We start from the raw sequence: 14,871 nt of genomic DNA on the forward strand, positions 1-14,871 counted from the left end.
CCAGCTTGGGCAACATAGGGAGATCTGGTCTCTACAAAAAAATTAAAAAAAAAAAAAAATTAAGAGTGGTGGCACGTACCTATAGTTCCAGCTACTTGGGAGGCTGAGGAGGGAGAATCACTTGAGCCCAGGAGTTCAGAGTTGCAGTGAGCTATGATTGCGCTACTGCATTCTTGCCTTGGCAACAAAGAGAAGCCCTGTCTCTAAAAACAAACAAGCAAAAAGAGTTGCCATTCCTGCACTTTTGTTCTGCCCCTTGCTGAGACTTGGGGAAAGGAAGTCAATGATTTGTTGTTAAAGCTCAGTTACTTTCCAAAGAGGTAGGCTACCTGAGTCGTGATAAGCCAGTGTCAAAGAACTGATCCAAAAATTGGATTAAAATCCTTAGCAGTACTTGGATGGAACAGAGGGGCAGAAACCACTGTGTTCTGGAAACGTACCACCCAAAATCAGAATGTAGGGAAATGTGGCTGCCTCAACTTGGGGCTGTTCTCTTAGTATGATGAGGGCCAAAATGTACTCATTTACAGAAATATGGCCAAATATTGCTTGCTTACGTCAATCCACATCTCTTTATAGCTAACTATTCTCAATCCCATTACAGAAATGGAAGCTAAGTTTAGCAAATTGTTTGGCCGTTTATGTTTAGTGCACAAAATTCTTAATTAACAAAGTAAAATGCCACAATCCATTGTAAATCGCTTTGCTAAACTTTCAAACTTAATAAGGAATTTTGTCTTGTCCAAAAGCTACTTTCAAACCCCTGCTGATCTGGCACTCATGTCTGATTCCCTGTGGAGCTGAGTGAAAGAATGTAAAGGGAGCCAATTAAAGAAACTTTGAGCCAGAATAGACAAGCAGAGGCCATCTTGTCCATCCTTCTGCCTTCAGGCAAAAACCATCCACTGCAACACAAATTTTTGCTTGAATCCTGCTGACAAAAATGCTCACCACATGTAAATGACAAGTCATAATCCAGTTATTGCAACTAAAGCAGATTGTTAACTGCTCAAGACTTATTTATTGTGTTCTAAAGATGCTGAGTATGAAAGCTCATCTGAATTGTCTTAATTCCCCCTTTCTAGAAAATTATTTTGTACAAGAAATGTGCTCAAATAATTGTAAAGATGAGGGAGGTTTGTGTCCAGGAAATAAAGTTATCTTTATCATCTTATTAAATATATTTTTGGTTTCCTTTCACTCTAGGTTTACCTTATGGGTGGGAGGAAGCTTACACAGCAGATGGAATCAAGTACTTCATCAAGTAAGTACAAGCATCTCAACCAAGTAAGCAATTTTCTTCACATCTGGAGAGAACCTGGAAGTTGCAGAATAATCAGCAAAACTAAGAAACCTTCTTGGAGGTTACAAAAATTAGTAACAAGAAATGAAGCCTCACCATTTTCATTTCATGTGATTTAAATGCTAATATCAGATATCATTTGGGGGAAAAATCCTGGTAATAATTTCTAGGGAAACATCAAAAAATTGGAACAGGATCATCATTTGAACTTAAATGCTGGCTGCCTAAATTCACTTGCTGGCTAATAGTATTAATGTTTATGAAAAGTTAATACCTAACAAAAAAATCCATTTTGTATATCTTTAAAAGTTATTAACAATAATACTAATAATCAACATTTTTTAATGCTTTAAAATGCACACAGTTCATTCTGCAACTATTTTTTGAGCATTTGCTGTTTGTCAGGCAGTGTACCACACCCTGGAGATAGAGTGGTGAAATATATAGACTGGTTTCTTGATAGCATAGAATTTACATAATAGGAAAAACAGACAGTAAATAACTGGAGATAAATAGGACAGTATATGAACAAACCTTACCTCAGTGGATTCTCAGAAAAACCCCTTGAGGTATGTGTACCTTGTCATTTTTTCTGTTTTATAGATGAAGAAAATAAGAGCCTTGAGTAGTTACCAAAAAATCTATCACTACTTAATTAGCAAGTCAGAACTAGAATCAAAGTCTTCTGACCCCAAGATTCTACTACTACACTAGACTGTCACTGATAAAGACCCAGCCTTGAAAGCCTGAACGGGAATACATTTCCTAGTGCTGAACTGGTTACTTTTGCCCTGGACAGAGCGCTGTGTTATACTTCTACCGTTACCTGAAAATTTCTTTTATGTCAGAATTGACATTTTGAGAGCACAAAGGGGAATCCCAGCAGACTCCTAAGATCTCAGGGAACTCCTTTGTGTATCCTTTTAACAAAGTATACTTGGTATGCATTTTGGGAGGAAAAGGGAGACATGTCTTTGCTATCCCCTTTCAAACATGCAAATATTTTACAAAGCAATATCCAGATTTTGGATTCTCATGCCCTGCAACTTTACACAGTTCCTACATCTCTTTTAACCTCAGCTTTCACATCATATACTGAGGGGAATATTACCTACTTTATAAAGTTTCTCAATGTTAAGCACCTAGCATAGAACTTGGAACACAGTAGATGCCCAATAAATAGCCGTCATGAATTTACAATATGGAGAAACCATCATGGAGGGGGAAAAAAAAACCTGAACAATCATATGACCATTAAAAACACTGAGGATTCAAAAGCTTTGTATTTGAGAAAATTTAAGGAAAAGCTAGAGATAAACCTGTTTTCTCTAGTTTTTTCTCTAGTGTTTTCATGCTGAATTTTTTTCTTGCAATCTCTAGCATGAAGTGATTAATCAGGCAAAGGTGTTGTTTATAACATGTGAAAGAAAAGGAACTTTTGGCATAGAGGACCTAGGAATTCCACTTGCAGATCACATTTAGTGCCACCCTCTTTACTTCCAGAATCAGACCACTTCTGGAAGGGGCTCTCTATTATACAGGATTAATCATGTTTAGTTTCTGGAAGCTTTGAATCGCTGTACTGTAGGAATGGCAGGAAAATGAAAAAGTACATTCATATCTGTGTTGAATTTCTTTCTTTCTGTCCTTTTGATATTAATTTTATAAATTTGTAAAGGAAAAGATGAGGGCCTGAGCATTTACTGAGCACTAGCTTGTGCTTAATAGTCAGGAATATGCTAGGTGTATTTCTCTATGCATTATATCATTTAATGCTCTTAACAATGTGGAAAGTAGATGTTGCTGGGCTCTTATTGGAATGGCATTATGATGGTGGTGAGCTGCATCTTGCCGTGAGCCATGCCTTTCTCCTAGAAGGTCCCCAAAAGAAATGCATGATTAAAAGAAGGAAAATTAGCATTCATTATTAACTGGGGTTCTGCATTCAGGAGCCTTTGAAAAATGTCAGTAAATGAGTCTGGACCCTGTGGGGAACTCCTTTACCTAAACTTACCTGGCTGTAAGTATATCCTAACCCAGAGCTGAATGTCAGAATCTAACTAGTGCCTTAAGAGAAAAGAATACTAGGGGCACAGTTACCCAAAACAGAGAACAAAGCGGGAACAAGAGATGGTCAGCCAGAAAGTTGATTTGTCTCCTTACCTGTTACCCAGCTAGCTTAAGCCACTGTTCTTTGTAGCCTGGAACAATAGCCTTGGGCTGGACTCCCACTATACGGGAGAATAGAGTACCAGAAGAGGAGACAAAAGGATGTCAATAAGCCCTTTGGCTGCCCTGGGAACCAATTCAGTGTCTGTGGAAAGAACAGAGAGATGCTGCATTTATCCTAACCCCATTACTTTGCTCAGAAAATATACCCGCAAAGGGTGTGTTTTGGAAGTCCATCAATTTTTTTTGCCTTGACGTTAGTCTTGACACAAGGAAAACAGAAAAAGAGATGATAAAATAGATGTATTCCCCAAAGGGCCATAGTAGGTTTCATTGTCTTACCATTTTATTAGGAGAAACTGTTAAAGAGGCTGTACTCGTCAAGGTCACACAGTAGTAAATTTGCAGAGCCAAGATTCAGGTCCAGGGTTGTCTGGCTCCAAAGCCACCCACGCGCACACACACACACACCACACACACACACACCATGCCTCACCACCTCCCTATCCTCATGTTAATATAGTATGGTGACATGTGACAAGAAAGACACTTTAAACAGATCTCAATTTAGGAAGAGCTCTATACTTTATTCATTTTAAAATAGTAGAATAGAAACTTGGTTGTAAGAATAAGAAGTTGTCTTCCAGAGATTAAAAAAGTCAAAGAGTAGAAATAAGAAAATCTAACAATATACCATTGCTTCTTTTACTCAGCCTCATGAAGGAATGAAGTGTTTGGCATAAGTTAGTTTTTTTGTTGTTGTTGTTGGAACTTAACCCTGTTCAAGCACCAAGACTTATTTTAGTTTAACTGTTATTGATGAAAGTCTTACTTTAATACATGTTACACACTTCCCTGACTTCTTATACAGAGGCCAGTGAACAAAATCCTTATGAACATCCATCATTATACACAATATGGTGAGTTCTACAGGGGATATTAAGATGTATAAGACAGAGTAGCGACACAGCTGTCATCTCTTGCACCTCTCAGTGTCCCTGTTTCTCTCCCCATGCCCATTCTCTTCTGCCCCCTCTCCAGAAGTCACCTTCTTCCCCAGTTTTGTATTTGGAGAGGACCGGATGCCAGATAATAAGGCTAATTTGAACTGCTTGTAAATAGCCTTTGAATGGGGTTCTGCAGGAGTGCTTATGTAAGTCAAGTGTGATACGTAAGTTCTGTTGCAGGTGGATTTGATTACAGGAAGGCCATCTGGTATCAGGGAAAGAAGAGCATGGGCTTTGGACTTGGAGAAACTTTAATTAAAATAACAGTGTCTACACAAAATAGCTGAATAAAATAGCTAAACCTCAGGCACATTTACTTAACCTCTCTGGGTTTAATTTCTCCATTTATAAAATGGGAAGTATATTAGCCCTTCATAGGATAGGGTTCCCATCCAGAATGAAGGAGTTTGTGTATGTAAAGAGCCTATCATAGCACCTGGTCCAAAATAGACCCTTTGAGCAAAGGTGAGCCCTCTTCACTCCTTCCCCTTGCTTTCACATTTTGGTGGGAGTTTCTTCATGGTTCTTAGCTGCATTCAACTAGGTGATGTTGCCAGATAAGTAAAGTTTGCATAAGCAGACATCTACTATATGTCTTTTTTTTGGAACTATTTAGTTTTGGTTTGTCATTTTTGTTTTGTTTCAATCTTCATTCTCTTACTACCCTAACAAAAATTTTCAGTCTGTATAGCCTGCGTTAACTTTTGAGGTAAGAGTGATTCATTTACCATATAGATGATACTTTGAAGGCAAGAAATAAGTAATGGACTCAGATCATTGCTCTCTCACCTCTACTTAAGAATAGTGACTGAAATCACCCTCCCAGAACACCAGAAGGAATGATGGTCTGTACACACATAATCTCTTCCCTGAAATTGGCATCTGTCACTGCCTTCCCAGAAACTGAATTGTTACATCTGATGGAAGCCAAGCCTCTGGCAAGGGAATAACTGTCAGTGGTGTCCTAAGAATGTCCAGATGAACATAATCCTCATTGAATATTCCTGCCCATCCACATGTCCATCGCACATATATTAATACTTTGTCGTCTACTTAAATTCTGATGCAAGAGAAGAAAGCATTTTACCTAGGATGAACAAATTTAATCACTGTTGGCATTGCTACAGCCAGTGTTTCATAGAATTAATAAACATATATGTCTGTGTGTGTATATGTTTCTGTGTGTGTGTGTGTGTGTGTGTACCAATATGTATATGCATATATGCAGGCGGGCAGAGCTTGCTCACTTGCCTCATATATATGTGAAAAAGAAAATACATTATTTATATAGTTTTAAAACGTATTTGTGCATTCTAGGAAATTTTTTCTTATGTTCTCCTTAGAGAGAGAGTTGCAACATTCTTAAATTTAATAACAAACTATCCATGATCTTGAGAATGCTATAATGAAATTTTCTGATTAACTTGATCCATTTTTCTACCCAACTTCTTTTTCCCTTTGAAGTTGTATACTCTTACAGATTTATAGTAGTCTTTGGTATGATTGCACTTAAAAGTTCACATGCTTTATACGTGTTATATAATGTAACAAAATTATTATGAGAGTTATTAAGTTTGCAATAAAACTGAATGTATGACAAATTAGACATAGCTGCTAATTGCTTTTTTTTGTATTCTATTATCTTTCTGTTGATTCAGATTCACTGTGATTTATTATCATACTTGTATTAACTCTATATCTGCATAATAAATTTCTCCAAAATTTTAGCTTAAACCAATATGTATTTTCTTACTCAATTTTCTTACTTAATTTGAATCCAGGAGTGGCTTCACTGGATTATTCTGACTCTCTCACTTTCTCTCTGGGTCTCTCATGAAGTTGTAGTCACTGTGTTAGGGCTGGGACTTCAAGAGTGGCTTAGTGAGCCGGCTGGAGTATTTGTTCCAGGCTCACTCATGAGGTTATTGGCAGGAGGCTTCACTTCCTCACCATATCATGAACACATAGGGCTACTCACAGTATGGCAGCTGTCTTCCCCGAAGTAAGGGACAAAAAGGACAGAGAGAGAGAAAGACAAAAGCTACGATGTCTTTTATAACCAATGTCACAGTGACTGATCTACCATCACTTCTGCTATATGACCAACCCTGGTTCAGTGTAAGAGGCTCCTACCCAAGAGGATGAATACCAGAAGGTAGGGGTCACTGAGAACCATCGTAGAGGATGCCTAGTAGATGCCACTTCACAGTACATGTAAAATATATGTTTCATGTGACTTATATAATAATACAAAATTGTCTATGTCCATTACTTGCTTTGAATATTCAATTATACCAGCAGTTCCCAATCTTTTTGGCATGAGGAATCCATTTGGTAGAAGATAATTTTTTTTCATGGACCAGGGGGCAAGGGGGATGGTTTTGGGATGAAACTGTTCCACCTCAATCATCAGGCATTAGATTTTCATAAGGAGCATGCAACCTCGATCCCTTGCATGTGCAGTTCACAATGGGGTTTGCGCTCCTAATGCCACCACTGATCTGACAAGAGGCAGAGCTCAGGCAGTAGTACTTGCTTGCCCACAGCTCACCTCCTGCTGTGCAGCTGAGCTCCTAACAGGCCATGGAACACTACGAGTCCATGGCCCGGGGCTTAGGGACCCCTGAATTATCCATGGCCCAGGGGTTGGGGACCCCTGAATTATACTCTTGGTGATTTTTCAAATACATATAATCATTTGCTTTTAAGTTACTTAAATTTGGCTTGTAATTCTCCATGCATTCATTTGGGTTGATATGCCTTTATATCAGATCCTAAAATCTGAGATATTGTTCCTCATATTATAAATTCCATTCTTTATCACATAGGCAGTATTATACCTAGAACATTACAAATGTATATCAGTAGAACCTAGAAAGTCTATGTGTTTGAATAAAACAAAAGTTTCTGTCTAGAACAGGGAAGGGAAATAGATTTTTAACTCATGCCATCTCTATCTGTTGATAATAGCTGTCTCAAGTATTATTTTGAGAAGAATTCTGAGGACATATTCAGCTTCAGTGATGTATGCCTTGATCAGCTGGAGATGTCTGCCGTGGGTTTAGAGGGAGAGGTGGTGTGGAAGACACATGCCACATCTTTGCAATCTTTTTCTTTTAGAGTGTATTGCTAGCACATGACAGGAACTCTGCCATGATGAATAGTAATGATGCAGCTATTAGGTTGGAATAACAAAAGAAACAATGAGAACACCCCTACCCCAAATTTCTTACGAGATGTTCAGTATGTGAGAGCTTTGTTTTTATGACTACAGCATAACTAAGTTCCAGTATGCATGGTTTCTCTCATTTCTCTCCAGTCAAAATTCATTAATGCCCTAAAATGATGTCTGTACTTGGGTTGAGATAGCCAGTTAGTTTGTTTGCAAGTAGGGAGGAATGGCTCATAATCTATAAGTGAATAAGTTGTATTATCTGCCTATTGTATTAGTTAAAAGCTTCAGTTACATTGTGTCATCTCATTTATAAACAAAGGAAAACACAAAAGAGAAGAATTTTAGATTATCATTTCTTAGGCCCTAACTTTATTTGCTAAGTAGAGCCTAGCTTTGGTAAATCTAATGCAATTAGAAATTAGGGAGGTTGGCCGGGTGCGGTGGCTCAAGCCTGTAATCCCAGCACTTTGGGAGGCCGAGACGGGCGGATCACGAGGTCAGGAGATCGAGACCATCCTGGCTAACACGGTGAAACCCCGTCTCTACTAAAAAAAAATACAAAAAAACTAGCCGGGCGTGGTGGCGGGCACCTGTAGTCCCAGCTACTTGGGAGGCTGAGGCAGGAGAATGGCGTGAACCCGGGGGGTGGAGCTTGCAGTGAGCTGAGATCCGGCCACTGCACTCCAGCCCGGGCGGCAGAGCGAGACTCCGTCTCAAAAAAAAAAAAAAAAAAAAAAAAAGGAAATTAGGGAGGTTGGAAAGGAGAGGATGGAGAGGAAGGAATGGTTTCTGAATTAGAAATTTTAAAAGTACTACTTTTAGCTTTTTCTAAATGCTTTACAATTATTTTAGCTTTTTTTTTGAGATGAACTCCTGCTCTGTCACCTAGGCTGGAGTGCAATGGCTCAGTCTCGGCTCACGGCAACCTCCGCCTCCTGGGCTCAGGTGATTCTCCCACCTCAGCTTCCCAAGTAGCTGGGATTACAGGCACCCACCATCACACCTGGCTAATTTTTGTATTTTTAGTAGAGACGGGGTTTCACCATGTTGGCCAGGCTGGTCTTGAACTCCTGACCTCAGGTGATCCACCCACCTCAGCCTCCCAAAGTGCTGGGATTACAGGCATGAGCAAGCGCCTGGCTTATTTTTGCTTGTAGTGGACACTGCCTAACACCCTTCTTCTGAAGATCTCATTGATTTGGGGGCTTTGATTCATTTTCTGTGAATGAGGAAATGTCTACTGACAAATTAGTAAGATCTAAGGCTCACTGCATGAGGTGTCAGGGCAATTTCTATGCAACTGACTTCAGACTAGATAAGGAGAATATGTGTAAGCTCCTCACTCTCTTTTGCATGTGTAAGAATTCTGGGTATTTTATTCTTAATGAGGCTACAATGAAGAAACCAACAAAGCACTTAAAAGATGAAATATGAACCTTTTTAAATATTTTGCCACCAAACACTTCTTAGCTATGAATGAGTTGTAAAGTGTTGAAATTAACTAGACTGCACTTTAAAGCTGTAACCATCCATGTGACAACTGGTTGAGAATATTCATTACCTAGCACAGGGCCTGGTATTTGTAGGGATGATAAATATTTATTGAATGAATACTGTTGTTGGCAGTCTGCGGAAGCAATTGATGGGGGGGAAAATAAGCACTTTAGTAATCAGACAGAGCTAACTTCTAATGTTTATGCAACCACTTTTGAGTGTGACCTTGGTGGTGTTATTTCAATACTCTCTACCCTCTATTCTCATACAAAAACAAGGATAATAATTTCTATCTGTCTCCCCAGATTGTTTTGAGAATTGAGTGAAATTTGGGGTAAAAAGCACCTAGCAAAATACCTTGCACATAATGAGTGTTTATCAGCTGTTAGTTCCCTGTCCCCTTCCTTATTTTATACTATTGCTACTTGCCAATGGAGGAATTTAAAATGACAATATTTGCACAACTGCAGATGGAAACCAGTAACCAAAACCTACACCTGTGCCACTCTCTGGCCAATCAAAAGCCCTGTGACAGAAGCAGAGACATTGCAGTGATCATGAACCTGAGACAGCTTGCTCGGGATTTTCTGTAAATACCTACAAAGATATGTAGGAATATGAAGTACTGTGTGAGAAATCATCATGAAATGAAAGACCAGGCAACTGGCTTGGGTTATTCAGAATGGCAAAGCCCACTAAAATAAAAGGAACATCTAGACCTAAATATTCAGCATCAAAGCCCTTTTTCCCCCTCGTTTAACCAATGACAGGTATAACATAGGCATGAAGCATGTTTTTTTCACATTTCATCGAGATATTAAAATAAATTATTTGGGGTTTCATAAAGTACTTTGGAAGCTCGTAACCTTTCTGAGGGTTAATTCTTTTATTTGGAAGGTATGTAATTTTCTTTGCTGCCAGGACCCTTTATTTAGATTTACTAACAAATACTTTTTGTCAAACTCTTTCCCTTCAAAATTTGGTTGCTATATTAGTCTGTTAGGGCTGCCATAATAAACCACCACAGACATGGCTTAAACAACAGAAATTTATTTTCTCACAGAAGTCCCAAGATCAAGGTGCCATCAGGGTTAGTTTCTGGTGAGATTCTCTTCCTGGCTTCTAGATGCCTACCTCTGGCTGTGTCCTCACCTGGCCTCTTCTCTTTGTACACACAGAGAGAGATATCTCTGGTGTCTCTTCTTACAAGGACACCAGTTCCATCAGACCAGTGTCCTGCCAACCCTACAACCTCATCTAACCCTAATTATCTCCGTAGAGATCCAGTCTCCAAATACAGTCACGCTGGGGATTGGAGATTCAACATATAAATTTAGTTCAGTCCATATAGTTGCTTCTCCCCAAAATTACTTTTCATAAGGTCCCTAGCAACTTTTTTTCTTCATTCAGTAGATTATATTTATTATAGTGTCATATATATATATATAAAACTTTTCATGCTAAACGTTTAGCAAGTTTTAGGCAAATTGCAAAAGTTGATCCCAATCAGTTTTCCATTAGGCCCTAGTCTTAGGGGAAGAAGCAGCTTAAGGGAAGAATAGGGTAGGCAGAATAATGGCCCTCAAAAATGTTCACATTCCTATTCCCCGGCACCTGTAAGTGTGAATATACTAGGTCACATGGTAAAGGAGCATTAAAGTTGCAGGTAGAATTAAGGTTGCTAATCAACTAACCTTAGAACAGGGAGCTAATTCTGGATTATCCAAATGGGTCCAATCCAAATGGTTCCTTAACAGTGGAAGAGGGAGGCAGAAGAAAAGAGTCAGAAAGAGATATGACAGTGGAAGCAGAATTCAGGATATATTGTGTTGCTGGCTTTGAAGTTGGGAGCCATAAGCCAAGGAATGTGAGTGGCCTGGAACAGCAAAGAAACAAATTCTCCCCTAGAGCCTCCAGAACAATAAGACCTGTGTGGGACTTCTGAATTACACAACTAGAAGATAGTAAATTTATGTCGTTTTAGGCCATTAAATTTGTGGAAATTGGTTACTGCAGTAGAAAATGATTACAGGGAGTTAGAAGTAGAGGGGGGAGGGTAGTGGTCACACTACTGTGTGACCTCACACAGGGCTTTGATACTCTGAGCCTCAGTTTCACCAATTGTAAAAAATGTAGAGAAAATAAGGTCTGTGGGATTTATATGAAAAGCAAATTGGGAAATTGGTATCAAAGAATATTGTAAAGTACAAAATGCTTACCTGATGTAAAGTCTTACCCAGCTGCCACATACCTGATCATGTCTATCAAATGAATGATCTCAATATTAAGAGGGCCAGAGGTCTTCTTTGATCACACCTGCACTTTGTTACTTAGCATTGGTATTAAGCAGGTACCTCTATGAAAATCTCCATCCCTCTGTTGGGTATCTGGTGCCTAGAAACATGGCTTTGGCTGCATTCTCATCATTCCAAAGACTAAAAATTCCAGTCTGGTAAAATCACTTCTACAGTTTAGGGACCGAAGGGAAGGGTGAGCTGTTAGACAGGCCACTTACCATCATATTTGTTTGTCTATAGTAAAGTTATATACTCTAATAGTTAAAACAAGGTTTGCTTAGCTAAAAATAGTATTTGTTTGATGTAAATAATTTTAACAAAACCTGGAATTTGAGTAGATTGACATATAACTCCAGCTATATAGAAAATAAACTAGTCAAAATGGTTTGAATTATCACAGTGATTCAACTGTTACTTAAAACCAAATGTATGAGTAGACCTTTGGAAGTTACTTGGATATGAGAATATTGGTGAGAAGGACTAGTAGTGCTGGTTATTTGGTGACTTTGGAGCTATTTAAATCTTATTTTAATAATGATCAATTTATTTATGCATATTTCTTAATAATTTAGGACGGTACACTGGACTACCACATCTGAAGATTGCTTTATCTGATCCCCCATTATAAGTAAGCTTGTCTACCACTTTTGAGTATTTTTACCCAGTGATATAACAATAGTATTACATCCGTGGAATGTATCCATGCACCAAACATTTATGGACCTCCCTTTCTGTGAGCCTGACACTGGGGCTATAAAGATGAGTAGGACCCTTCCCTACCCTCCAGAAACTAACAGCCTATTAGACAAAAATAGATATATGAAGAATTTGTTGCTACATGATGTAAAAAATATGACTGCTGGCACAAAGCCTCTGACTCAGGCCTCATACAAGTACTTTTAATTGATGGTCATTCAGATAACAATTCTTATGCATTTCATGGTATATTAGTTTGTTTTCACACTGCTATAAAGATATCACCTGAGACTGGGTAATTTATAAACAAAGAAGCTTTAATTGACTCACAGTTCCACATGGCTGGGGAGGCCTCCTGAAACTTACAATCATGGCAGAAGGGGAAGCAAGCATCTTCTTCACAAGGCAGCAGGAGTGAGAAGTGCAACCAGAGGAAATGCCAGATGCTTATTAAACCATCTGATCTTGTAAGAACTCAGTATCACGAGAACAGTGTGAAAGAAACTGTCCCCATCATCCAATCACCTCCCTCCCTTGATACATGGGGATTACAGGTCCCTCCCTTGACACATGGAGATTACAATTCAAGATGAGATTTGGGTGGGTACACAGAGCCAAACCATATCATATGGCAAGTACTTTAAAATATATATATGTGTGTGTGTGTGTGTGTGTGTGTGTATAAAATACCTTTAGACATTTCATTTATAATCAATGAACTAGTCAATACATCTTTAATTAATTTTACCTTGTAAAGCTGAAGAACCCCCTTCAGATGGTCACTTAATCCATTCCAGAGCCTCCCTATATATTGTTACTGACACCAACCCAGAAAACAACCTCAGCGAGGAGGTTAATATAATGGTTAAATTCTCAGAAGTCAGATTTGGATGTAGATCCTAGCTCTAACATACATTAGTTTTATGACCTGGAATAAGTTATTTCACCTTTCTTAGTATCAGATTCCTCATATAGAAAATAAGAATGTAATTCTTTCTTGCCTTTAATATATGCTAAGGTCCTAAAATACAGTTAATTCCATTTAGTCACAAGTCTAAGGTGGCACTATTAGAAACAATCAGTATTTAAAAGTTCATGAGAAAACTATAGAGGTTGATGGCATATTTTTATCCTATAATTTTCATCATAATGGAAGGCTTTTCTTTGTAACACTCACTCTCAAGTGGCTTTAGCATTTATACATGATGGAGTCAGTAATACTGACAAAATACCTCAAGACATTAGAGATGGTCTCATAAGAAGCCTCTCAAAGTCCCTTCCAACTCTGTGATTTTTACAAATCATTCTGTAGTATAATATATTTGCTTATATTTAAAATTTGAGATGTAGTCATTTTAACTTTGATAGATAAACATAATATTAGAATCAATATAAATTAGTTGAAATATGTTTTAAATTTAATTTTTTTAAGGTTTTAAATTTGTTAATTAAGAAAAATGTTTAGTCAGATGTTTATTAAACTTCTTTTGTTGATTAAATTAAGTGAACGCCTGTATGGCTTCTAATATAATTCTATTTTAATAAGAACACTAAAAATTAAAGTAGCTTCTACATTTTATGCACTTCTCGCAGTAGGAATTTAATATGGAAACGTTGACAGTGGTCTTATGAACTTGTTTCCAATTAAATTTAGTATTCGTTAATCTATGTTCTGACAGTCTTGATTATTGATATTTAAAGTAGCATGAAAATATATAGTTATTACTTATTTTCTGTATTTTAGAAAGATAGGCTTTTAGTTTACAGAAGTTGTACATATATTTATTGAGAAAGTAATAGTGATAGCTTCCTCTTGAAATATTCTCATCTTGCTTGACAGTGATCTAGAGTGATGCTAACTGCAATAACAAATCATCTGCTTTCAGTGGCTTAATACTCACAAATCAATGCAGGGATTCCTGGTTGATGGGTGTAGCTTTTCTTCAAGTGGTGATGTTGAGACCCAGGCTCCTCCCATTTCATGTCTCTGCCCTCCCCGATGGCCTCAGAGTCCTCTACATTCAGTTAGTGGATGATGAATGAGAGTAGAGAAGGCATTCCAGCTTCTTAAAAATCCCTGACCCACAAAAGATAAACAATTCTGTTACCTTCTATTGACAGGAACTAATCACATGCTCACGTAAAGATGTGAGGAGAGCTGGGAAGTGTGGTCTCTGCCTAGGCAGCTGCCACCTGGCAGCAACTCTATGGCATGGAATGGAGAACATAAATTTTTGGTGGATACTGTCAACAGGTATATGAGAAAGTACAAATATACCAACTATACAATCCTATATAATTGTTAGTATCTAATAATTCAATGTATAGGTATCAGTGTCAGTAGGACATGTTCTTTGTTTTTTCTGTTTTGTTTGTCCCATTATGATCAATTTTTAAGAGTTTTTTTTTTTTAATTTTTAAGAGTTACCCAGGGCTGTACTCTGTCACTACAGAGTTGTTTCCTTCTTTGAAAAATTCATTATATTGGCTTTGTACCTGGCATGTTTTAGCCCTATACAGAAATCCAGAAGTTTAGTATTTAGAAAAATACTAAATTTAATTGGAATCCATTTTTTACATTTGAAAAAATGTAATTAATATTTTCCGTACTTTTTCCTCAGGAATTTTCTTCTCAGTGTTTATGTTTTACAAGTCTAGTGACAACAGTTTTTTCCAATGTTATACATAAGTAATATATTACAATAGCTTTAGATTCTTATAATATAATTT

General features: G+C 37.8%; 1 protein-coding gene across 2 annotated transcripts in view; it reads left to right on the forward strand.

Moving 5' to 3' along the window:
- STXBP4 (syntaxin binding protein 4) overlaps positions 1 to 14,871 on the forward strand; it is a 202,773-nt gene that overhangs the window by 175,436 nt on the left and 12,466 nt on the right. For both annotated transcript variants that reach the window (XM_033183556.1, XM_033183558.1), the window contains one exon: positions 1,207 to 1,264. In XM_033183556.1, coding sequence (XP_033039447.1) covers positions 1,207 to 1,264 — 58 coding nt within the window. The remainder of the gene's footprint in view (positions 1 to 1,206; positions 1,265 to 14,871) is intronic.

The sequence above is a fragment of the Trachypithecus francoisi genome, unplaced genomic scaffold (genome assembly GCF_009764315.1).
Source record: "Trachypithecus francoisi isolate TF-2019V2 unplaced genomic scaffold, Tfra_2.0 Lachesis_group20, whole genome shotgun sequence".
NCBI lineage: Eukaryota > Metazoa > Chordata > Mammalia > Primates > Cercopithecidae > Trachypithecus > Trachypithecus francoisi.